The sequence below is a fragment of the Lepidochelys kempii genome, chromosome 14 (assembly GCF_965140265.1).
Source record: "Lepidochelys kempii isolate rLepKem1 chromosome 14, rLepKem1.hap2, whole genome shotgun sequence".
NCBI lineage: Eukaryota > Metazoa > Chordata > Testudines > Cheloniidae > Lepidochelys > Lepidochelys kempii.
The window spans coordinates 14,536,559-14,561,378 of record NC_133269.1 but is presented as its reverse complement, the minus strand read 5'-3'; the positions used below and the strand labels follow the sequence as shown (position 1 = coordinate 14,561,378).

Below are 24,820 nucleotides of genomic sequence, written 5' to 3'. Positions count from 1 at the left end.
TGTTGCAGAGCTGAGTGGGTAGGACTCAAGCATCCTTGGTTCTCAAGCCTGTCTCCAATGAGTAGGCTGTCCTTTTCCCTGCCTTGGTTTCCCACTTCCCCTCTTTGTTAAAATGGGCACCTTGTTAGTTGTAATGAGTACAGTGCCTGGTTTGCTGCATTTTGTTATAGGGGAATGCTGCCCCCTACTGGCTGAGCAATGAATCTCCAGTGTGACTAACAATGACAGTTGGCTGTTTCTTTGACGCTACATTTCACAGGCCTGAGGAGTCCAGCTTCATCCCTCTGTCTCGAGTGCTTCAAGAGTCCTGCCATCTTTCTTATGTTTTGTGTGTGTGTTACTTTAATTAGAGAAGGGAGCTGCATTGACAGCCGTGGAGGCTGAAGTCCTTTACTGGGTCACAGAACAGGCAACCCCCCCAGGCAGGATCACCACAAATGTCCACCATCCAACACCACAGCCCTGACCTGGGAGGCTAGGAATCAGACTGGAGATCAGTTTCCGTGGCCCATTCAATCCTCAGCCTCTGCTGAAATTGACAACCCATTTGTCAAATGGGGGGTGATTTTTGTGATGTACACACTTGTTCCTGGGAACTAGACTGAGACCTTCAAACTCATTCCACATAGGCCTCCAAACAGCCGCCAGTAACACCTTCTTATTTGCTGTGGACTTGAGCTGCATTTGAGCCAATAACCCACTGTAGAGGCGAAAGGCTCAATAGCTCATTGCCAGATCAAGATGGCCCCCACGTCCTGTATGGTAAGGACTTCAACTGAAAGCCTGCTCCGTCTGTGAGGCCCATATTCATAGAATATCAGGGTTGGAAGGGACCTCAGGAGGTCATCTAGTCCAACCCCCTGCTCAAAGCAGGATCATAGAATCATAGAATATCAGGGTTGGAAGGGACCCCAGAAGGTCATCTAGCCCAACCCCCTGCTCGAAGCAGGACCAATTCCCAGTTAAATCATCCCAGCCAGGGCTTTGTCAAGCCTGACCTTAAAAACCTCTAAGGAAGGAGATTCTACCACCTCCCTAGGTAACGCATTCCAGTGTTTACTCCTCGTTCTGTCATCTGCTACCGTTGAGAACAGTCTAGAGCCATCCTCTTTGGAACCCCCTTTCAGGTAGTTGAAAGCAGCTATCAAATCCCCCCTCATTCTTCTCTTCTGCAGACTAAACAATCCCAGCTCCCTCAGCCTCTCCTCATAAGTCATGTGTTCTAGACCCCTAATCATTTTTGTTGCCCTTCGCTGGACTCTCTCCAATTTATCCACATCCTTGAGTACATTAGCTTTTTCCACATCCTCTGTCACTAGGTTGCCTCCCTCATTCAGTAAGGGGCCCACACTTTCCTTGGCTTTCTTCTTGTTGCCAACATACCTGAAGAAACCCTTCTTGTTACTCTTGACATCTCTTGCTAGCTGCAGCTCCAGGTGCGATTTGGCCCTCCTGATATCATTCCTACATGCCCGAGCAATATTTTTATACTCTTCCCTGGTCATATGTCCAACCTTCCACTTCTTGTAAGCTTTTTTATGTTTAAGATCCACTAGGATTTCACCATTAAGCCAAGCTGGTCGCCTGCCATATTTACTATTCTTTCGACTCATCGGGATGGTTTGTCCCTGTAACCTCAACAGGGATTCCTTGAAATACAGCCAGCTCTCCTGGACTCCTTTCCCCTTCATGTTAGTCCCCCAGGGGATCCTGGCCATCCGTCCCTGAGGGAGTCGAAGTCTGCTTTCCTGAAGTCCAGGGTCCGTATCCTGCTGCTTACCTTTCTTCCCTGTGTCAGGATCCTGAACTCAACCAACTCATAGTCACTGCCTCCCAGATTCCCATCCACTTTTGCTTCCCCCACTAATTCTACCCGGTTTGTGAGCAGCAGGTCAAGAAAATCCCCAGTTTTTGCCCTGGATCCCTAAATGGCCCCCTCAAGGATTGAACTCAATGCTCAAACCACTGAGCTATCCCTGCCCCCCCCCCCCCCGCATGTATACACTGTTATTAAGTGGCTCCTCCCCCGCCCCACACACCTGAGTATGACTGTGTAGATTCTCAAGCTAAGCTGCTGGTTGTGCTCCACATAGGAAGCCTGCTTCCTTTTGGAAGGGCATTGATTAGGGTAGTGAGTGTGCAGGGTAAGTACCTCCTGCGGCCTCTCTCTGAGGCTATGTCTACAGTGGCACTGCTGTAGCGCTTCTGGTGAAGACACTCTCCCGTCGGCTTAATAACTCCGGCCTCTGCGAGAGGCAGTAGCTGTGTCGGCGGGAGAAGCTCTCCCACTGACATAGCGCTGTCCACAGCTGTGCTTAGGTCGGTGTAATTTTCGTTGCTCAGGGGTGTGGCTCGTAAGTGATACTGAAGTGGTTTGTAGTGTAGACATAGCCTAAGTCTCTGGAGTTCTCTTGCAGGCACGCACTGCCGCTCTTCACCTCACTCTTGAATATCGTCTGTGCCTACGACCCAGTGGGTTATGGGATCCCTTACAACCACCTGCTCTTCTCTGACTACCGGGAGCCCCTCGTGGAGGAGGCGGCCCAGGTGCTGATAGTCACTTTGGACTACGACACCTCCACCAGCTCAAGCCCCTCAGTGGATGGCACCACTACCGGCACCGCCATGGATGATGTGGATGTAAGTTACACCAGGTTCCTCTCTCACCTTGCTCCCTGTCTCTAGTGTCTTTGCAGCAAATCTTTTTTCTAGGTCTTTCTGATGCTGCCTCCTCTCTACCAAGGGCTTCTCTAGACTCACACTTGTGTCTCATCCCAGCTAGGACACTCTTTCTCATATCCTACAGTGCAGGTGTGTGGATGGGTAATGCTCGTGAGTGATGCCAGCAGCCTCAAGTCCCTGAAGGTTGCAGTCCTCTCTTTATATACAGCCCAGGCAGTACAGGTCTCCCCACGCTGACCCGAAGAGGCCCTCTTTAAGGCTACAGAGAAGTCCAGTCCCTCCCCACAACCCCGTTTGGCCTTTTTGCTTTTCTCTGGGGCCAACTGAGGTGGGTTTTATGCTGTGGACACTTGTCTACAAGGGCCCAGTCTGACACAGTCCAACCTATTTCCCGTAGTCCACTAAACAGCATCAGGTGGTAATGACTTTGGTCACAGTGGCTGGTAGGTGAAAGTCCCTTATCCTGTTCCCAATCCCTTGAGCCATCCGGTCCCCTGGCATTTAGAAGTGGAAGTATTTGGGTCACTCACTGAGAAGCTGACAATCGGAGAGCTGATGCAGGTGTTGCTAGCCCACGGCTCCAGTTGTTGCTGGTGGTTTGGCTGGTGGTGATGGTGAGCATCCCCTTGCTGTGTGCTTACACTTGGCTTCCCAAGAAAATTCTGTTACTAATACGGAGTTCTTAAATTTTCTTTTAATGCAGCCTCCAGGGCCAGACAACCTGTTTGTGAATTATTTGTCTAGGATACACAGAGAGGAGGTAAGGAGTTCCTTCATTAAGACTCTTCCTGATTGATTTCCTGTATATTAGGCTAACCTGTGCCACCGCACATTGGTGTTTCTTTACTCTCTTGGTTGTGTGTCCCAGGACTTCCAGTTCATCCTCAAAGGGGTGGCACATCTGCTTTCGAACCCATTGGTCCAGACCTACCTGCCAAACTCAGCCAAGAAGATCCAATTCCATCAGGAGCTCCTTGTTCTCTTCTGGAAACTCTGCGACTTTAATAAGGTGAAGATAAACTAGCACTGTGTGGGGAGGGAGACAGACATCACGAGTCAGTGTTGGAACCAGGAGGTGGGGATAGGAATGGGAGAGGGGCTTGGTGACCTCGGAATACAGAGAGTTTCTGGGGAGCACCGAGCTTGTGCCCCAAGATGGGTCTTTTTAGACTAATGAAATTTCAAGCATTTAGAGGTGAGTATGTGATGTACGTGGTTGGTTGAGCTGGCCCCTGCTGACAGGGGTGATCACGTGACACAAGAAGCTCTGGCTGTTGCCAGGGGTGATTACATAAACCACAGAGCTCTGGCTGCATTGGCCCCTGCCCAGCAGTTAGTGGTGACTACATAAACCATGGAGCTCTGGCTGCGTTGGTCCCTGATGAGCAGGAAGACGTGAACATGTGACTTATGTCAGTCCCTCTGCGGGGTTAATGGTGATCTTGTGACAGATGGGCTCTGACTCCTCTGACCAAGGACTAGGGTGAAACCCAGAGCAGTGCGTGAAAAAATTCTAACAAGAATTTTAAAAGGATTAAATCCTCACGAGATGGAAGGGCTGGATTGCTCCTCCAGAAGCAGGACGCATGCAGGCCTGGATGGCTAGGCCTAGCAGAGAGGCTGCCTTGTTTCTTTCCTTTCTCATTACCTGCTGGCTGGGATCAGCGATTAAACAGTCACAGTCATATTTTAAAAAGCTGCCACTGATTTAGATGCCTCAGATTTTGGGTGCTCAGCTTGAGATACATAGAGCCTCCCAAAGGGACCTACAAATCCTCAGTCCCTCTGAAAATCAGTTCCTAGATAACTCAAACTAACAGCCACTTCTGGAAATGCAGGTCTGGGTGTCGGTCTCCTTTTTCTAGCTAGGATGTGAAAGCTTCTTTGACTGACTTGTCAGGGCTGATACCAGGACCTCCTACAGCACAGTTCCTGGAGAAAACAGAACCTGTCTGAGATCATCTTACCTCCTTCCCTCTCTTTCAGAAATTCCTCTTCTTCGTGCTGAAGAGCAGCGATGTGCTTGACATTCTGGTTCCAATCCTCTACTTTCTCAACGACGCCAGAGCAGATCAATGTAAGTTCTATATCCGCAGTTCCAAAGCCTTGGGCTGCAGATTCAATTCTGGAAGGGTGTCCCTGATCTGCTGGGGAGAGAGAGACAGACAATGGGTCCCACTTCTGCTCTCACCCACCCCCAGTAAAAAAGGAGTTTCTCCACTGAAATTACTATGGCGTAAGTGAGAGGAGGATGAGGGCAGGTGTCTGCAATTCAGAGACTTTAGGCCTCACACAGGAATTTCATGGAGGAAAAAATGAGTCCATGCGAATCCTTCGCTATCCTGGGGTCAACCTCAGAAATGTTCTGGACCCCAGGCCGCTGGAAGCAGGAGAGATTCGTTACCTTCCTCTTCCAGCTCCATTCCTGGAGGCAGCAGGAGTTTCTGCCAATAGGTTGTTTCCTTGCCTTCCTGTGCTACTGTGGGAGATGGAGATAGGGTCCTCCCATGCAGACCCCCTGTGTGGGCAGTTCTGTTACGTTGTGGTTTCTCCTTTGGTCTCGCTCTGTTTCTTTTCTCTTCTCCCTGCCCTTCCTTCTCCACTGGCCAGCTGGCTTCAGCATTGTGCTTCTTTCTGCAGCTCGAGTGGGATTGATGCACATCGGCGTCTTCATCCTATTGCTGCTCAGCGGGGAGCGTAACTTTGGCGTCCGCCTGAACAAGCCGTACTCTGTGCGAGTGCCCATGGACATCCCCGTCTTCACAGGGACGCACGCGGATCTTCTCATCATAGTGAGTATGGCTCTGGCTGGCACTGCCTGCCCCTGCTAGCTCCTGCTTCATCCAGCCACACTTCACCAATCCCCTTCCTGCTTTTACCCTCTGAATGCTTGTACACCCTAGGCTGCCAGCCAGTGAGGAGCCGGAAAGACCTGGGTGCCTGTCACTGAAGTGTCTGGAGCATTAGTGGGATCCTTGCATCTCTTGCAAGGAGCATGAGAGGAGAGGTTTTGTTAGAGGATGGTTATTCCAAAGGGCAGGGTACTGGTGTGGAGGTGGACAGGTGTCCCAAAGAAGTGGTGGGGTGGGGTGGGGTTAGCACTGCTGGGGCAGAACTGGTCCTTAGGAAAGGGAAGGATGGTCTAGTGTTTTAAAACAAATGATCTGGAACAAGTCATTTCACCTCTCTGTGCCTCAGTTTCCCCAGCTGTAAAAATGGGGACAGTAATACCCACACCGCATTGGGCTGTTGCGAGGTTAAATTCACTCATTGATGTGTATGAGCTGCTGAAGTACTGCGGTGCTGAGCACCATAGAAATGCCTGTAAACAAAGCCCATGTACTCTGGCAGCTGGTCCTGAAATCAGCTGCAAAGCCCCATGGTTTCTGTTGTACTTTCTGTAGCAGCTTCAGGTAGAATTAAAAAATGGAGGCCTGTACTGAATGAAATATGAAAATGAATAACACAATCAGTAAAAAGAAAAGGAGTACTTGTGGCACCTTAGAGACTCAAGTACTCACCTTAGAGACACAAGTACTCCTTTTCTTTTTGCGAATACAGACTAACACGACTGTTACTCTGAAACAATCAGTAAAGTGTCCCCTGTGCTTTTTATTTTATATTAAATTCAATGTATTTTATACTACATCTAAATTATCAGTGGGCTGCAGACTCTTGTGTTGACAGTGCATTACTGTAATGGAGTGGGGGGGGCAAGATGAAGTTTTTCTCAGCTGAGGGGGCAGCTGAGGCTTTTGGCACCTGGGGAGGCATGGGAGTGAGTTTGAGATTGTGGGATAAGTGCATTAACTAGATGTTTCTGCTAAAATTGGCAGCGAAATTGTTAGTTCATATTGATGTTTAAATGCCATCACTGGGTTTCAGGGTTAACACCTTATTGAGATTAATAGGGCAGGTCACACCTCTCTTATTTTAGGTTGTCTCCAGACTTCAGGAAGATGGCACTGCATCAGCTTGCACTCAGTTTCTGTTTTTAATATGCCCTTAACCGTAAGGACTGGAAAGGAGTCTGTATAAATGAAAGCTTAGACTCCTGGAGCACAAGTCTACTGCAAGAGCTGCATTCCATGCCTGTGTAATTGCAGAGTACACAGGCCCTGCCTAGGAATGAATGTTGTCAGGAAGCTATTAGCATGGGGGTGGGACTGGTATTTGTGGGGATAGTTATTTCAACAGTGCAGCTGTGCTGGCTCTCCCATTGCTCAAGTTCTTCCTTGCTGTAGGTCTTTCACAAGATCATAACCAGCGGGCACCAGCGGCTGCAGCCCCTGTTCGACTGCCTGCTCACCATCATCGTGAATGGTAAGCAGCCCCGACTCGGAGTAAAGCAGCCTCCGGGGGAGGGTCTGGGTTTTCCTGGTAATTTGAGTGTAGGAATCTAACTGTTGCCTAGGTTTGGTAGCATTGGCTGGTCCAGTTTAACTTGTAGTTAGCATAGAAGGTGGCAGCAATGGTCAGGGCAGGAAGGTGCTGCAGGGGAATTAGCCTGCGCAGCTTTTGGGGTAAAGCCGATCTGGAAGATCCCCACTTCTCTGGAGAGCACCTGTGGAAACGGGGCTGGGTGGGAAGAATGCTGGTTGGAGTTGGATGGCTAATGAATTGGACCCCTCCCCTTGCGAGCTTTCCCTGCAGAGGAGGGTGGGAACAAGGTGCCAGAGGGGTAACCTGAACAAGGGCAAAAAGAGCTAAAGGAAGTGTTTGGGACAGGACTGAAGAGGTGTAATACTAACTCTTCTTCAGCAGGTGGCGCCAGTGGTTTTCAGATGAAGGTAGCTGGGTCTGAATTGTAGCCAATGATGTCTCTTCTGATGCTTTTTGAAAAAAAATCTATAGAGAGCATCTCTCTCTCTTCAATTCTATAGGTTTTTAGAGTGATTTCTATAGGACCCTATTGGGTTCATCCCTGTAAAATCCCATGAGACTTGTCAATAAGGAGTATGTGAGCAGATCAGTGAGGGCTTACAGTGGGACTTTCTTACGAATTAACCTACTTCCTCTAATCAGTCTTCTCTCTCCACTCTGCCCATTCCTCTCTCTTCCCTTCCCGTAGTGTCTCCCTACCTGAAGTCTCTTTCCATGGTTGCTGCCAACAAGCTGCTGCACCTCCTGGAGGCCTTTTCCACCACCTGGTTCCTCTTCTCCACGGTCCAGAATCACCATCTCATCTTCTTCCTGCTGGAGGTTTTCAATAACATCATCCAGTACCAGTTTGACGGTAAGTAGCTAAAGGTGAGCCAGCCCTGACTTCGTTCTGCTGTCTCCGTCCAAGGAGCCTGGGGAGGAATTTCAGAGAAAATATTGCTCTGAGATACAAACTGTTCACTCTCTTTTGCCCAGGAAAGATGGTGCAGAAACCAGCTAGCAGCGGGCTTGTTTAGATTAAAGAAGTTTGCACCAATGTAGCTACTCTGGTGCCAAGCCCTAATGTAGACACACCACACTGGTGCAAAGTGGGGCTTTGCTAGTTACCAGTGCAAAGAAAAACCCTGTACACACAAGGCCTGAGACGGATGATAGGGTGAGGCAGGATCCCTCCCTTGAAGTGTAAGCCACAAATGATGGGTACAGTGAGTGTGTGTGAGGGGGGGTGGGAATACCCAGAAACATGGCTTAGTGATGGACTCAAACAGCTTAAATTGTTCAGCTTTGTAGAGGAAGGAGGAAAGCAGCCTCTCACTTTTTTGTATAATTTTTAAATGTGCCTCCTAGCTTTGCAGCTCCGGGTGTTTGAAATGTTCCTCAGTTAGAGGAGAAACTCCTCATTACTTGGAGGAGGTTGAATATTTACTGAACGAGTTCCAGCCCTGTCCACCATTCTGACTTGTGCAGAAATGGAATGGTATCTGACAGCCTCCTGGGTGCTCCTGGACTCTCCTGTTCGGAGATAGTGCAGTGATTTCAAAAATAAAAAAGAACTGGAAAAGGGAGCTCCATTTTTCTTCAAGTGACTGCTTTAACTGATGGAGTTGTGCCCTTTTACAGTGCTTTGTGATGGGTAAAAACAGTCCACGATGAGGAAGTGGGTGTATGTGTGTGGGATTTTTTTTAAGTTGTTTTATTTTCCCCTTAGGAATATCAGGCATTTTGACTCGGTCTTCCATGTGGGGTTTGTTTGGTTTTTTTTTTTTTGGAGGTCACATGTTGTGAGCTCTTAATCAAAGAGGGAGGGATGTGGCGTTATTAACAAAGACATCCTTTCTCCAAAATGTTAACTAGGCACTTGAATTAAATATGTGTTAACAGAAAACAGTTTTAAACAGTCTGACTAAAAATCCCTTCTGCTCTCAGTTACTAAAATGTCACTTTCTTGACTCTTGTGATATTTTACTAGTTCTCCAATCATCACAGTGAAGGTAAATATCATGTCATGGTTATTTTTAGTAAAAGTCACGGACAGGTCACGGGCAATAAACAAAAATTCATGGAAACCCATGACCTGTCTGTGACTTTTACTAAAAATAATGGAACGGAGTCTGAGGAGGGATGACTGAAGCCTGAGCCCAGTGCAGGGAAGAAAGCCTGAGCACTGTTGCAGTGAGTCCAGCACCAACTGCCACAGTGGCTGACGGCTCTGAGGTCCCTGCTGCAGCCCCAGCAGCTGACAGCTCTGGGGTCCCCACTGCAGCCCTAGTGGTTGATGGCTCCGCAGTCCCCACAGCTGCTCAGTGCTCCGGATGTCCCCATGCCTACCCACGGCGGCTGGGAGCTCCAGGTGCCCCCCACCAACTGACAGCTCCAGCCCCACCACCCTGGGGCTGAAGCTGAAAATGTCTCGGAGGTCTCTGGAAGTCACGGAATCCATGATCTCCATGACATAACCTTATCGTTAATCATAGTGTCTTCCAGCCTAGACAGAACCTGAATTTCTCAGATCTTTATATGTCATAAAGGAGCACAAAGGATGCAAGTCCAGTTTTCCCCTTGTGCAGGTTGCCTTTGTTGGTGGAGGTGAGGCTTTCTGAACTGCCAGGTGCCCTGCTAATGCATGCTGGTTTACTGTGTTCCCTTTGGGATGCCCAGGTTCCTGGTGGTAGATCATGTTAGAGATCTTGGAACCTTTTCTCTCTGCTCATTTTGTTGCTATGATTCCCAGGGAACTCCAACTTGGTCTACGCCATCATCCGTAAGCGGAACGTGTTTCACCAGCTGGCCAACTTGCCCACGGATGCTCAGTCCATCCAGAAAGCTCTGCAGCGCAAGAAGAAGACACCAGAGCCCATTTCTCGCACCAACTCGCAGGACGGGCTCTCCATGGAAGGGTCCCGCCCTGCTGCTCCTGCTGAGCCAGGGACACTGAAGACTAGTCTGGTGGCAACTCCAGGTCAGCCTTGGCTAACTTTTACAGTGGAGGTTTGGTGAGGAGGGCCTGGAGGCCTTCTCTACAAGATGTGGCCAGGACTCAGCCTTTGCCTGGGTTTTGGAAAAGTCTAAGGGCTTGTCTATAGGAGCAAGTTACACCAGTGTAACTGTATCGGTTTAAAAATGATTAACATCTGCTTAATGTGCAGCAGCAGTCAAAAAAGCTAAGTGAATGTTGGGAATCATCAAGAAAGGAATAGATAATAAGACAGAAAATATCATATTGCCTCTATATAAATCCCTAGTATGCTCCCATCTTAAATACTGCAATCAGATGTGGTCTCCCCATCTTAGAAAAGATATATTGGAATTGGAAAAGGTTCAGAAAAGGGCAACAAAAATTATTAGAGGTATGGAACAGCTTCCATATGAGGAGAGATTAATAAGATAGGGACTTTTCAGCTAGGAAAAGAGAGGACTAAGGGGGGATATGGTAGAGGTCTATAAAATCATGACTGGTGTGGAGAAAGTAAATAAGGAAATGTTATTGAAATTAATAGGCAGCAGATTTAAAACAAACAAAAGGAAGTATTTCTTCACACAATGCACAGTCAACCTGTGGAACTCCTTGCCAGAATACGTTGTGAAGGCCAAGACCATAACAGGGTTCAAAAAAGCACTGGATAAATTCATGGAGGATAGGTCCATCAATGGCTATTAGCCAGGATGGGCAGGGATGGTGTCCCTAGCCTCTGTTTGCCGGAAGCTGGGAATGGGTGACAGGGAATGGATCACTTGATGATTACCTGTTCTGTTCATTCTCTCTGAAGCAACTGGCATTGATCACTGTCGGAAGACAGGATACTGGGCTAGATGGACCTTTGGTCTGACCCAGTATGGCCGTTCTTATGTTCTAATGGACACTTTTTTCTCAGGATAAGAAGGGCTTGTTGCAGTTTAGCCTAAGTCACTTAGGAACGGGTTTAACTAAACTGAAATAAGCCTCTCTTAGGCTGAACGAATAGGCTCCACACAGCCTTGGGCCCCAGTTTATTGGTTTGGATTCATGCCTGTTGTTATACCAGTGACTCTCGCTCCTGTAGATACAGTCACTCCTTTACCTATGTGGGGTGGGGGTTAGGGCAAAGGGAGAGCATTTCAGATGGAAACAGAAGTGCAGGGAATTTGTTTTTGTAGGACCTAAAGGATAGGCCACTTCAGAGCTCTTGCTTAGACTTTCTAACTCTCCCTCTGAATTCAGGCATTGACAAGCTCACAGAGAAATCGCAGGTATCGGAAGACGGGACCATGCGCTCCCTAGAGCCAGAGTCATCACGGTCTCCTTCGGAGGGTAGCCCGGCTGCGGTTGTTAGTGACCCAGAGTCCTGGAGCGGGGTAAGGCCCTGTGCTCCTCTCCTGCATGGAAAGGTCTGTAAAACAGCACTGAATGGGTGAAAGTCTATGAACCCCGAAGGAGAGGCCCTGACAGGATGGCCTTCATCCAAGGGGTAAAGTGTATGGTCCTAAGGCAGATTGCAAAGCAGTAGAATTTTAAAACCACCCATAGCCCAAGGACACTGTGGCATAGAAGCTGCCAACCTTGCCTTCTCTCCTTGCAGGGCTTGACTGAGACTTTCATCTAAAGCAGCAGCAGTTCCACTGTTTGTGCTAAGGAGACGCTTCACGCTCTGTGAATCACCGTAGTGCTTGCCTCCCAGGCCTTTGTCACAGTGTCGGCCTGCTACTTTCCCATCAAGAACCCACCAAGCTGCACTATTCCAGTTCCAGCAGAGCCAGTCTGCTCTTTTATTGCATGCCGTTAATTGTTCAGCCAGCCCTTTCCGTGCAATACTGCAAGCCCTGAGGCGCTTTCTCAGGGCACACCTCGTGTGCTGTCATAGGGGTCCTCTCCCTGATAGGGAAGGCACGTTTATAGACATGGCTCTGCTTAAGCACTCGTTCCTAGAGCGGGAAATTCTTCTGATGTTTGTTATAATCTTTCATTTTATTTTTCAGGAATTTCTTGCTATTTCATTTTATCCTGGCGTCCTGCCCCGTGGGGGTGTGAGGCGCTGTGGGGGTTGAGGTGCAGAGCAAACCACCCCACACTCGTGCTGTAGTGGCAGTTCCTATCCTGCAGGGCTGGGGCTGGCTACCCACTCTCTGTGGCGTGACCTGGCAGGGCCACGTTGCAGCACCTGAAGCAGGGAGCCAGGCCCAGCCCCATGGACCGGAGCTACACAGCCGCTGCAGTGGAGTTTTTGTTTTATGTTATTGGAATAGTTTTTCATTTTATTTTGTGTTATTTTGCATTTGTGAAAAACATGGTGCTCTTATTCATTATCCACCATGGTGTTTTGCTTCCCTATGGACGTTGCACCTCCGGCAACTGGAGGGCAAGACTATCCCTTGTACAATATGTGAGCTTTCCCCAGCTTCTTTTCTGGGTTCCCCGAGCCTTGTTTGGAATGGCTGGTCAATCGCACCTATATAAATTCACCCAGTGTAGAAGAGAAGTGGGAAGGGGGCAGTGGCTTGGTTTGGTATGTATGTGTTGGAACCTGCCTAGAGCGAACCTGGTTAAGGTAAAATTCCATCTGCAGTGAAATTAGTATTTGTATTAGTACCTAAGAACCCTAGTCACAGACCAGTAGCCCTGGATTGTCTCAGCATTGTAATGTGCAGGCTGCTCTTTCAAACATAGGCAACCTCTGCGTAGAGTGAAGCTGCCAAGGCTGATCTCAGCTCTCATTTAAAACAAATCCAGTTTCTTCCCTTTTCCCTTGAGAAATGTAAACTGCTTTCTTGGTCTGAAAGTTTGTCACAGATTTCCCTTTAAGATCACAGGTTATTCATGGCCCTTGTCCCCTCATCCCCCTGGCTGCCTGCAACTTTGAGATGGAAACCTTGTGTGTGAAACCTTCCAACATGGGCACCTTGATGGTTGCATAGGACCCAGTCCAATGACCATCATGGGGAGCTCAGGCTAGGCTGCTGCTTATTTGTACATGGGCTGCCACAGATTCCCTTTCCCTTGCCAGCTGGCTGCCTACAGCTGAACAACTCATACATCACTCACACATTATCTTTGAAAACTCATGGCAATTGGGGGAAGTCAAGGACGACTGGAAAAAGGTTAATGTAGTGCCCATCTTTAAAAAAGGGAAGAAGGAGGATCCTGGGAACTACGGGCCAGTCAGCCTCACCTCAGTCCCTGGAAAAATCATGGAGCTGGTCCTCAAGGAATCAATTCTGAAGGTCAGGCTTGACAAAGCCCTGGCTGGGATGATTTAGTTGGGGATTGGTTCTGCTTTGAGCAGGGGGTTGGATTAGATGACCTCCTGAGGTCCCTTCCAACCCTGATATTCTATGATTCCATGATCACAAGATTTAGCAGCTCAAAGGCACTGTTGCGGTCTAATGCACTGAGCAAGGGACTCCATCTCCTCTAATGACTCTCTCTGTGGCTTTAGTTATACATGGGCTTAGGGGGTCCGATCACGTGGCTGAAAAGGCAGGACTGAGGCAAAGGAGCCCAATCTTGCAGACACCTACACATGCGAGTAACTATGTGCATGAATCCAACAGGACTACTTGTATACCTAAGTGTTGGCAGGACTGGGGCCAAACAGTAGACTTGATGAGATGAGCAGCAAAACCTAGGGAGTGGTGGGGTGAGGAAGGGTCAGGGTTATAATAGTACAGTCACATGGTATTTCAGTTTAGGCACATGCCCGTCTCCATGGATCCACATTGATCTAGTTGGTTCAGACCATCTAAACAAGTGAGCAGGGAACACTTGCGTAAATCATCTCCCTTTTCTAAACTGGCTGTTTCCATACTCCCCCTCCCCCGCCAAGACCCTTAGCCCAGTAGTGTGAAGTTCAATCTCCTGCCCACACTGAGTTAAAACATTCCATTGAGCTTACTGCATGATCTCCTTTTATCAGTGGGAACCATTTTGAAAGCATCTTTGTTTAACATATTGTAGCATAATTCCATCCAACGTACCCTAAACATGTCAGCAGCCAGCCAGCTGCTAGGCGATGGCAGGAAGTGGGGAAGGACTAAGAGAGAGAGAGAAAGAGGAAGGGGGTCAGGGCGGGTCTGCTAAAACAGGTATTTTTATGAATTTATTTTTAGAAGCTTAATTGAAACAGGATACTGAAGCTGAACCATAAGGATGTTATAACTGCAAACATTGCAAAACTGCCTTATCGTTCAGATGTTGAATAGACCAGAATAAATAGAATTCCAGAGAACTGAGATTCCCCCCACTTGTTTTCCTGACCCCCTCATCCAATAAGGTGTGGTGCTGGTTTTGGCCCTGAGTCACCAGGTTACTTAAGTGAGTACCTGTCTTTAAGCATGAGTAGGACAAATCATGGCATATCAGGGTTGGAAGAGACCTCAGGAGGTCATCTAGACCCCCTGCTCAAAGCAGGATCAATCCCCAATTTTTGCCTCAGATCCCTAAATGGCCCCTCAAGGATTGAGCTCACAACCCTGGGTTTAGCAGGCCAATGCTCAAACCACTGAGCTATCCGTCCCCCCAAAATCAAGGCCTGCATCTGCCAGGGTTCTGTGGAATAAGGTCACATGCCTGTGGAGAATCAGTGATATTCCCTCTGCCCAGCAGCAGAAATGAACCATTCCTAAGTACCGGCACTTCTGTGATTCTGGTTGTGAAGATGACCTGCAGGAACTCACGCAGAGCTGGTTTACTGCCTCTGCGAGTATAGATGAGACAATGACCTTAGGAAGTGAGAACTGGTTTCATTAAACTCAATGGGGAGTGTTGACGCTAAGCCCTAATAATGACAATATAAAGGTGACTTACAAAGGAAATTTGGGCTCCTTTTTACCCTGTACAAAGAAGGCCTGAAATGATTTTATAAAGGGGGTATTTTTCCAGCTTTTTGAATGAGAAATATTCAGGTCTAGTCTTCTATGAAAACATGGCAGACTCTGAGTGACCACAGAACTAGGAGGATTATGACAGCACTAGTCTCGAAGGTGTAAAACCAGAGTAGTTGAGAGAGGAAGAGGTTTGTAATCAGACTATTTAAAACTCTTTGGCCAAGGCTCTCCAAAGTGACTAGTGATTTTTAGGGCCTATGTTTTGATTTCTCTCTTAAGACACCCTAAAGAGGCATGGCTTGTTTTTCACAAAGTGCCGCTCACCCAGTCTCAGAAAATTGAGCCCTGTTAAGGTGTCTCAAGTTGGGCACCAAAAAATGGCAACACCCATAAATCGCTAGTCGCTTTGGAAAGCTTTGGCTTCTCTTTTGTTTGTTTAATCCCTGTATGACTCGGACCTTCTTTCCATATCAGAAAGAAGCAAAACACAGGCCCAAACTCACTTTTCTCCGTCACATAGGTTCCATTAACTATTCCACTGCTCATGGGCTTAGTAGCAACATCAAGGTTTGTGTCCAGAGTTGTAACCTTGCCACTTCCTCATGCAATTTGACCCCTGGCTAATCTCTCTTTGAACCCAGGCCATTTCAAAGTTAAAGGCTAGTGCATTAGACCAAACAGCGGGTAATGAAATGCTGGTGGTGTTACCTTTTCCCTGGGGACCTGGCCAGGCTGCTTTGCATAGTGATTCTCCGGGGTGGCCAGGAGGAAGAGACAGTGTTCAGCAGAAAACAGATACTGCTAACTATTCCATGCTCATGCTGACTCTGATTGTATTATTAATAGGAGGCATCGCAGCCCAAACGGGATCGAAGGCGTTTGTCCAGTGCATCCTTGAGTGGGCAGTGGACGCCGACTTCTGACTGGGTGAGAGGAGCCACGACAGGGGAAATACCTGAGGAAGGATTGGGATAGAATTCCTGTCTCTGAAGCTGGGATGTCCCAGCTGTGCTGAGAATAGTGCTGCAGATGAATCTCTCTGCAGTGATTTCCACTGATTTGGGGCCTGATCCAAAGCCAGGGGAATGACTCCCATAGAGTGAGCTTTAGGTCAGTCCATTGGTGCATATCCAGGCTTCTGTACTAATGTGATAGGCCTTAGAGAGAGACCCTAAGTATGGACAGATCCTTCTCCAGAGATTCCCACTGACTTGCCGTTTATCCCACTAGATACACATCCCTCTTCAGGGACTTCCAAATCTGAATACTCAACATACTGTAAGCAGAGATACTTGAATTGCTAAGCACTAACATAACCTGTGAGCTGTTCAGACCCTTCTCCATGAGGCACTCATCTCCTTTGGGGGGCGTTTGCACCCACAGGTGCTGTCTTGGAAATCGAAGCTGCCTCTGCAGACAATCATGCGGCTCTTACAAGTGCTGGTTCCCCAGGTGGAGAAGATCTGCATTGATAAGTAAGCTTGTTGTGTTCTGGGAGGTTGCAGGGTTTTGAGTGGAGGCTGGTTGTGAGAGGCTAAAGGATATGCTGTCATCTGGGAGATAATCTAGGATTTTACCAGGGATGGACTCGAGTGCGTGCTTAAAGCCCAGGAAATCAGGCCACTAATTCAAATTCATCTATTTCTTTACTCTTGCGGTGTGTTCAGCTATATTTACAACTCCAGCAGATACCAGGTGCTAGATTCTCCCCAAGCTTACTGTTTATCTCGTCACTTACATAATCTCCTCTTTTCAGTGGGAGCAGTTCAGGAGTCAAGTCCACGGGCTGTGTGTATCTGTCCAAACATGGCATGTATGTGTTTGCCTGGGTCAGTACTTTCTGCTGCAGCAGATTCCACAAACGGCAACTGACGATGTCCTGGATGCTCACGTTCTCTCTCTCTCTCTCTCTCTCTCTCTCTGCAGGGGCCTCACAGATGAATCTGAAATCCTCAAGTTCTTGCAGCATGGAACTCTAGTGGGACTGTTACCTGTTCCTCACCCCATCCTGATCCGCAAGTACCAGGCTAACTCGGGCACTGCCATGTGGTTCCGAACCTACATGTGGGGAGTTATTTATTTAAGGTAAACCAGCTAGATGCACTCTAAGCCCGTCTTTTCCTAGCAATAGCAAGGTTTCGGTGCAAATCCCTAGTCTGTAGAGCAGCCAGCTCTAGACCCTCCCTCCCTTAGTCGGTGAAGAGTGCTGGGAGAACTTGCAGCTACTCTAGGACTTTCCTTTTCCAGCAGCGGGTGCTATAGGGAATAGTGTAGACATGCTGGTAGTGGGAGAGCAAAACTGCTCCAATGCCTGTATCTCCAAGCAGGAGGTATTGCAGGGAAATGATGGAGGAGTGCTGCCTGCCTGAGGTCTTGCAGCTCCTCCTGTCCCTGCCTCTGCTCATAGGAGGCACTACAGGACATTGGGCCAGGAGTGCTGGCTTTGTGGGAGCTCACAGCTGTTGATTCTCCTCTTTGCCAAGCGATAAATGTCTCAGTTCTTGTTATCCCAGCTGGCAAGATTTGAGTGCCATCGACATTGTTTTGTTTCATGGCAAGTGACGTGACCGTCTTTTTCTCTTCCAGAAATGTGGATCCCCCCGTCTGGTATGACACAGACGTGAAGCTATTTGAAATTCAGCGAGTCTAAGATGAGAGAATGCACTTACCTCTGCTAAGAGAGAAACACTGGAAACAAGGACCTCACTGTGCACTGCTCCATCACAGCTATTCGTGCATTTCACAGCCAGCTGAGAGACCAAAAGGACAATCACTTCCATTTACCTACCTGTCATTTTAGCTTTAATCAGGGTCTGCTCAGAGATACCTGCCCCTTAGCCCACCTCCCTTCCTACCCCTCCCCAGGAACCCTGAGTGAAAGATACCTAGGGAGTGTCCATTGTGGTTGTTGCACTAGAAACCAGACCGTTCTTAGCTCTTAGCTCTCTCACTCCTGGCTTTGGTCTGGAGATAAACCTGAACCTGACCAGCTGGAGGCTATGACCTCCGCTCCCTCACCCACTGGTCAGATTCAGCATTTGATTAAAAGACTCTGAATGTAAAGAGTTAAACTGGGTCAGCGAGGGAAGCTGCTGCTACAGGAGGTGCTTTTTTTTTTTTTAATTGTAGAAATACATAGTTTTTGTGGTTCTTTTCCAAAGAATTTATTCCAAGACTCCATCAGGTTTCAGGTCGTCTTGCTGCTGCCTCTCCTCACTGTCCATGGCAGGGCTGGAGGATCTTTATTTACCAGCTGAATGAAAAGGGAATGCTAAAGGGAATCTATTTGTTCATCCACTTCATGTCTGTGTTTTGAGTCCCTCTTTCCTTCCCCTTCTTTGGTTGCTGTAAGCCAGTGCTTCAGTGCGGAGTCCAGAGCTCTGTCCTTTCCCCTTCTTCCCCACTTTGTCACTCACTGCCCTGGAGGTTTGCAGACCAGGAATGATGCTGTGCCCTTAGAGATGGGCTCTTTAAATGACCAGAGTGTATGTTTAAAGCCAGTTTGAATAGCTTACTCAGACTAAGGGGGTCAGTGCAAAGGCTAGGAGGAAAGGGCTGGACCTGTAGGCATCAACAGGCTTTTCCTTGCAAGGAGAAAGGAACAGTTTGTGTCGCCCTCCATTCCAATTGATTGAAGGGTCACCATTGTCTAGCCTTGGAAAAAGCTATAACCCATCTTCCTTGCTGGGCATGTTGTCCTGGCATGTGGGGAATGGTGGAAGGGATCAGTTGTGCACTGCTTTTTCAGGGCAAGGGGCTGAAGGAAGGTCTCAGGGAAGTCTTAAGCAGCATGTTGAAGGCAGCAGGAGAAAAGCAGCTAGGCACTGGTGGGAGTGACCACTGGAGTGAAGTTGGATCCTTCAGGAGGCCTTGATGGCTTCTGGATTAAAAAAAGCTAGACTGTATTGGATGCCAGGCATGGTAAGTGTGGGAACCTATAGTTTGCTGGGATATTGGGAGATCATCTGCCTCAATCACAAGATATTGTGAAGTTGTGCTTGATGCAGCAGTGCAGGGTTGCAGTTCTGTAGATTAGGGTGTGAGTCAGAGATGTTTCTGTTCCACTGGAAGGTCCTCATGGTGCAGACATGAGCCACAGGATGAGAGGGATCCTTTCACGGACCAAGTTCTAACTCCCCTGCTGCTTAGTCCTTAGTGTTTCGTTCTGCAGACCACCAAGGACAGCCATTCTTGATCCCTAGTTTTAGAACCACTGCTGTAGATGACTCCATGTAAACCATTCTCCCTGCCCCCGTATGCAGGGGGCAGATGTGTTATGGGGCCGCCACCCTGTAGCTCTTCCCCTTATGAGGAGGTCCATGCTGTGGTATGGGCAGCCGCCGTGCAGTAGCCCTCTTTCTGGTTTAGTATGGGTAGCTCACTGATCTAGTATCAAAGCAGTCCCCCTCCTGTGGTGCTGGAACTGGACTAAAACCCCCAGCCCAGTTTGGTACTGGCGTATAGCCTGGAATATCCTTGAAGGACAAGAGATAGATGAAGGGAACCTTTTTTCTCTTCACCCCCAATGCATTTTGTCGTCATTTCTGCCACCTCCCCCGCATCTGTATAAAGACATTTACAGATTGAAGTCTCTATTTTGCTTGGAATATCTCTCATCTGAAGAATGTGATTGATTAAGCCCTGCGATGGGCTGACCTCTGATTGTACCGCACCTGCACGTCACAGCTGGACAAGGGACTACTTGTGTCCTGGATGCTTGCTTTTCCCCTGCCCCTGTCATGCACACTGGTTTTGTGGTATCTTCCATCCTTTCAGTTTGCTTTGTGTATCTTCTGTTCCTTTGGGAGTTCCTCTGCAGTTTTATGTTCCTTGATGTTTCAAGTTCAGTCTTTGTTCCATGGAAATCAAATTGCACTGTAAACTATTTGCTAACCTATAGAGATATAAAATTATCTTAAACATGGCACCTGCTTTGACTCTGTCTGTCCCAGAGGGGGATAATGATCTTGTTTATGTTACTTCTGGGGGCCTACTGTGTGATTTATGTGACTGGAGGATATGGTGTCCTGGTTTCCTTTGCAACGGGTGGCTTACCACCTGGTTATCTCTGGTAAACTTACCTGACCTGTGCATTCCCAGCCTTTGATATGCTGTGAATAGGGTCTGTTAAAATGACTGAGTCCAAGGGCTTCACAGGATTCCAACACAGGATTAGATACTTATATGAATAATGAGTACATAGAACTATAGAAATATAGGGCTAGAAGGGACCTTGAGATGTCATCAAGTCCAGCCCCCTGTACTGAGCCAGGATCCAGTAAACCTAGACCAACCCTGACAGGTGTTTGTTCAACCTATTCTTAAAAACCTCCAGTGTTGGGGATTCCACAACCTCCCTTGGAAGCCTGTTCCAGATCTTAACTATCCTTATATTTAGATTTTTTCCCTCTAACGTTTAACCGAAATCTCCTTTGCTGCAGATTAATTCTTCTTGACCTACTTTCAGTAGACATGGAGATCAATTGATCACTGTTCTCTTTGTAACAGCCCTGTACATATTTGAAGACTTATCAGGTCTCCTCTCAGTTTTCTTTTCTCAGGACTAAAAATGCCCAGTTTTTTTAACCGTTCTTCATAGGTCAGGTTTTCTAAAACTTGTATCATTGTTGTAGCTCTCCACTGGATTCTCTCCAATGTGTCCACCTGTTTCTTAAAATGTGGGACCTGGAACTGGACCCAGTACTTCAGCAGAGGCCTCGTCAGTGCTGAGTAGATCGGGACAGTTATATCCCGTGTCTTACATACGACACTCCTTTTAATACATCCCAGAATGATATTAGCCTTTTTCACAACTGCATCACAGTGTTGACTCATTCAATTTGTGATCCACTATAAACCCCCGGATCCTTTCCACCTAGAGTTTTGATTTTTGTTGTCCTAGCTAATTTGGGGGATATAAATTCTGTGCCTCAGGGCTTAACAAACTACCTATGGTTAGAGAGAAACCTCCCCTCTGGGCGGGGTATTCTAGCATTGTCCATTAGGGGGTTTCTTGTACCTTCTGAAGCAGTTGATGCTTGCCTCTGTCAGATGCAGGATACTGGTGTAGCTGGACCATTAGTCCAATCTAGTATGGCAGTTGCTATGTTCCAGAGCTGATTGGTTATTGGCCTCTTTATCACTGGTCAGTGATACTTCATAGGTTAAAAAAAAAAAGGAGTACTTGTGGCACCTTAGAGACTAACAAATTTATTAGAGCATGAGCTTTCGTGAGCTACAGCTCACTTCATCGGATGCATACAGTGGAAAATATAGTGGGGAGATTTTATATACACAGAGAACATGAAACCATGGGAGTTACCATACACACTGTAACGAGAGTGATCAGGTAAGGTGAGCTATTACCAGCAGGAGAATGGGGTGGGGGGAAGGACCTTTTGTATTGATAATCAAAGTGGGCCGTTTCCAGTCGGCCTTGATTATCACTACAAAAGGTCCCCTCCCCGCTCTCCTGTTGGTAATAGCTCACCTTTCCTGGTCACTCTCGTTACAGTGTGTATGGTAACTCCCATTGTTTCATGTTCTCTGTGTATATAAAAATCTCCCACTAAGACCACATCCCAGTTTCCCTCTCGTGCTGTGTGTAAACGTTCATTGTACATACAGGGTATATCTGTGCTGCTAACTCCCCCGCGGCAACGGCCCTCAGAACTGGGTCTACAGACTTGGCTTGCGGGGCTTGCGCTATGACACTAAAAATAGCCACTCAGAAGTTTCCACTTGGGCTCTGAGGGGGTTGTGTCTTAGAGCCCAAGCTCCAACCTGAGCAGGAACATCTATACAACATAGTGTGACCCCCCCGAGCCTGAGTCTGTAGGCCTGGATTCAGAGACTCACTGCCACGGGTGTATTTTTGCTGTGTAGACATGCCCGCAAAGTGCCCATATTTGCATCTCAGCGTTAGGCCTCCAGAACTCCCTGTTCAGCTAGGCCCTGTCAACTCAATCGTGCCCTTGGGTTTGAGCTGATGTAGCAGAGCCAAAGTAATTGTCTTCTTCCCCAGTCACACACATCATTCGGTGGCTCCAGTATCTTTTGCAAACAAGGGAGAAGGTTTGAGAGCTTGTTTTCATTTGAAAGGAAGAGACCTCTGCTGTGTTTCTTGGGTGAGATTCCTGGTACAAACTGAAATGGAAGTAATAATTAACTTTATTGGTGCCTAGTTTATTCAGTTGTAATTTCTCCTGCCATTTCTTGTTGACATAAGGTTTAGTAAAAGTATTTGAGGCAAAGTCCGTGCTCACTTGACCTGTCTCACTTGTAACTTCCAGACTAGCTGCCGTAATTGTGATCGGTACCCACTGGGATGCCAGTGTTAGGGGTTCTTTGGAGAGGCATTTCCGAGCACCATTAGCTCTCTCTGCCCCTGATGGTGGCTTGTAGGGAGTTTGTTTTTATACAAGGCTGCAACTCTGAGAACCCAAGCTCTGAACCTAGTGTGACAAAGCTCTGACCTTGCCTCCGCAGGTCCCGCGTTTCCTGGTGGATTTCACTAGCCTCAGAGGCTCACTGTGACCCTCCACGTAACCCTTCTCTCTCTAGAGACAAGTGTCACAGTCTACTGAGCCATTTTCATCATAAGCCAGCGAGGGAGGTGAGGAAAAGTTATCCTTCCTTGCACAGTCTCTGTTGTCTCCCCGTCTCAGTGATTAATCAGGGGGCAAAGGTGGGGGGAGCCTGGGCCCACCCTCTACTCTGGGCTCCAGCCCAGGGACCCTAATAGTATCAGCTATGGTAGCTGACCTTTTAGAAACATGACATGTACAATTCCCTGGGCTACTTCCCCCACAGCAGTCCTCACTTCCTCAAGCTCCACTTCACCCTTACCTCAGGGCCTCCTTCCTTGTGCCTGATATGGTGCGTACTACTCAGCCTCTCCACCAGCACAATTTCCTCCCACAGCTCCTGACACACACACCCACCTGACTGGCTGGGAGGCTTTTAACTAGTTTCAGCCAGCCCCTGATTGGCTTCAGATGTCCCAATCAACCTAGCCTTCTCCCTGCCTTCTGGAAAGTTCTTAATTGGCCCCAGGTGTCTTAATTGACCTGGAGCAGCTGCCGTTTCACTTATCCTGGTCTTAGGGATTTGTTTAGCCTGGAGCTAATAGATCTATCTCCCACTACTTTTCCATAGCCATCTGGCCTTGCCCCGTCACACTAGCCAAACCCTTCTTTAGACTGATTTATGTAGAATGGGAGCAGTGAAGGTAGTGGTATTTGCACTTTAATCCATCAACCTTGGTTAAGTGACATGAAGGATTTTGATAGCAAGAAAGATGGATTGATTGTAAAATTGGGACCTGCCCTTAAATCTTTATATAATCTTTGTACTTGGGAAGGCCTGGATCCAAAGCCTGTTGCAACGAATGGGGGTGGGTCTTTCCGATGACTTCAGTGGGCTTTAGATCAGGCTCTGTGAGCAAAAGGTAAAACAAAGACTGCACCAGCAAAACATGGCTGTTCAAATTGTCTTTATTTCTATTCACTGAGCTCAGTGCTTGAGGCCCTCGATCACGAGGCCAACCACTAGCCTCTGTGCATCCCAGTTCCCCACCTAAGTGCCTTTGGTTAATCAAACACCTGATGTGTTTCTCATCAAACATGGTGCTGTGTATTTTTACTCCTTGATTTGCACACAAGTTAACGCACATTGTTACCTCCTGTACAGACTGTGGAAAGCACGAAGGGGGGTGGGGGTGACAGTAGCATTATTAGTAGTTTATTTTAGGGCTTTCATAGATTCCAAGGCCAGAAGGGACCGTTGTGATCATCTAGTCTGACCTCCTGCATAACACAGGCCAGGGAACTGCCCCTAGCTAGGCTTTCAAAACGGCATGCAATGGTGTGACCTTCACTAGCGCAAAAGGATGAGCCGATTCCATTTCATGAAAGAACAAGAAATACACTCAGTAAAAAGCAGGAATGAGGAATGTCAAGTTTAAGCTAAGTGGTAACGATAATGCTTCTCTAGCGCTTTCCACCAGCGGCGCTCGAAATGCCTGTCAGAACGTTCACTGAGCCCACTTCAACGGGGTAAGTGGTTTCATTCCCATTCTACAGATGGGGACATAGAGGCACAGAGCTGTTCATGGCCTGATTTCCAGAGATGCTGAGTGCCCATAGCTCCCTTTGACTTCAGTTAGAGCTGTGGGTGCTCAGTACTTCTGAAAACTGATCCCAGAGGCCCAGATCCTCCAGAGTATTCAGGCGCCTTAGGCCGTGTCTACACTTAAAACACTACAACAGCACAGCTTTGGTGCTCCAGCTGTGCTGGGTAGACGCTCCTACAGCGACGGGAGGGGTTCCCCAGTCGCGGTAATTAATCCGCCTCCCTGAGAGGTGGGGGCTAGGGCAATGGAAGAATTCTTCCGTCCGCCTAACGCGGCCTACACCGGGGGTAAGTCGGCGTAACGAAAAATCCACGCCCCCAAGAGATGTAGCTATGCCGCTGTATGTTTTCTGTGTAGACCAGCCCCAAGTCTCATTGAATTCAATGGGAGTAAGGCCAGGTCTACACTACAAAGTTAGGTTCGACCCAGCTACATCGCTCAAGGGTGTGAAAAATCCACCCCCCTGAGTGGCAAAGTTAAATCGACCTAACCCCTGGTGTAGGCAGCTGTAGGCTGGCAGGAGAATTCTGTCAACTTTGCTACTGCCTCTCAGGGAAGTGGATTACCTATGCCAATGGGGAATCCCTTCCTGCCAGCACAGGTAGCATCTACACTGAAGCACTACATCAGCACAGATGCAGCTGCGCCACTGCAGTATTTCAAGTGTAGACAAGTCCTTAAAGAACTAAATATCTTTGAGCATCTGGCCCAAGGTTACATATAGAGTTAGTGTCAGAATCAGGAGCAGAACCTGGATCTGCTCTAACTACTACACTGTGCTCCGTAGGTGTTCATACAAACCTTATACTTCCATGCATCCATGTG

General features: G+C 47.9%; 1 protein-coding gene across 4 annotated transcripts in view; it reads left to right on the top strand.

Moving 5' to 3' along the window:
• The window catches only part of HID1 (HID1 domain containing), a 47,583-nt gene extending 27,796 nt beyond the window's left edge, over window positions 1-19,787 (top strand). For 2 of the 4 annotated variants that reach the window (XM_073310380.1, XM_073310378.1), the window contains 13 exons: window positions 2,418-2,640; window positions 3,386-3,442; window positions 3,551-3,691; window positions 4,669-4,759; window positions 5,323-5,474; window positions 6,927-7,005; window positions 7,754-7,918; window positions 9,797-10,024; window positions 11,264-11,430; window positions 15,709-15,789; window positions 16,246-16,337; window positions 16,789-16,947; window positions 17,449-19,787. In XM_073310380.1, coding sequence (XP_073166481.1) covers window positions 2,418-2,640; window positions 3,386-3,442; window positions 3,551-3,691; window positions 4,669-4,759; window positions 5,323-5,474; window positions 6,927-7,005; window positions 7,754-7,918; window positions 9,797-10,024; window positions 11,264-11,430; window positions 15,709-15,789; window positions 16,246-16,337; window positions 16,789-16,947; window positions 17,449-17,512 — 1,699 coding nt within the window. In that variant the 3' untranslated portion in view covers window positions 17,513-19,787. The other 2 variants (XM_073310379.1, XM_073310381.1) reach the window with 2 other exon arrangements.
• Window positions 19,788-24,820: the final 5,033 nt, after the last annotated feature.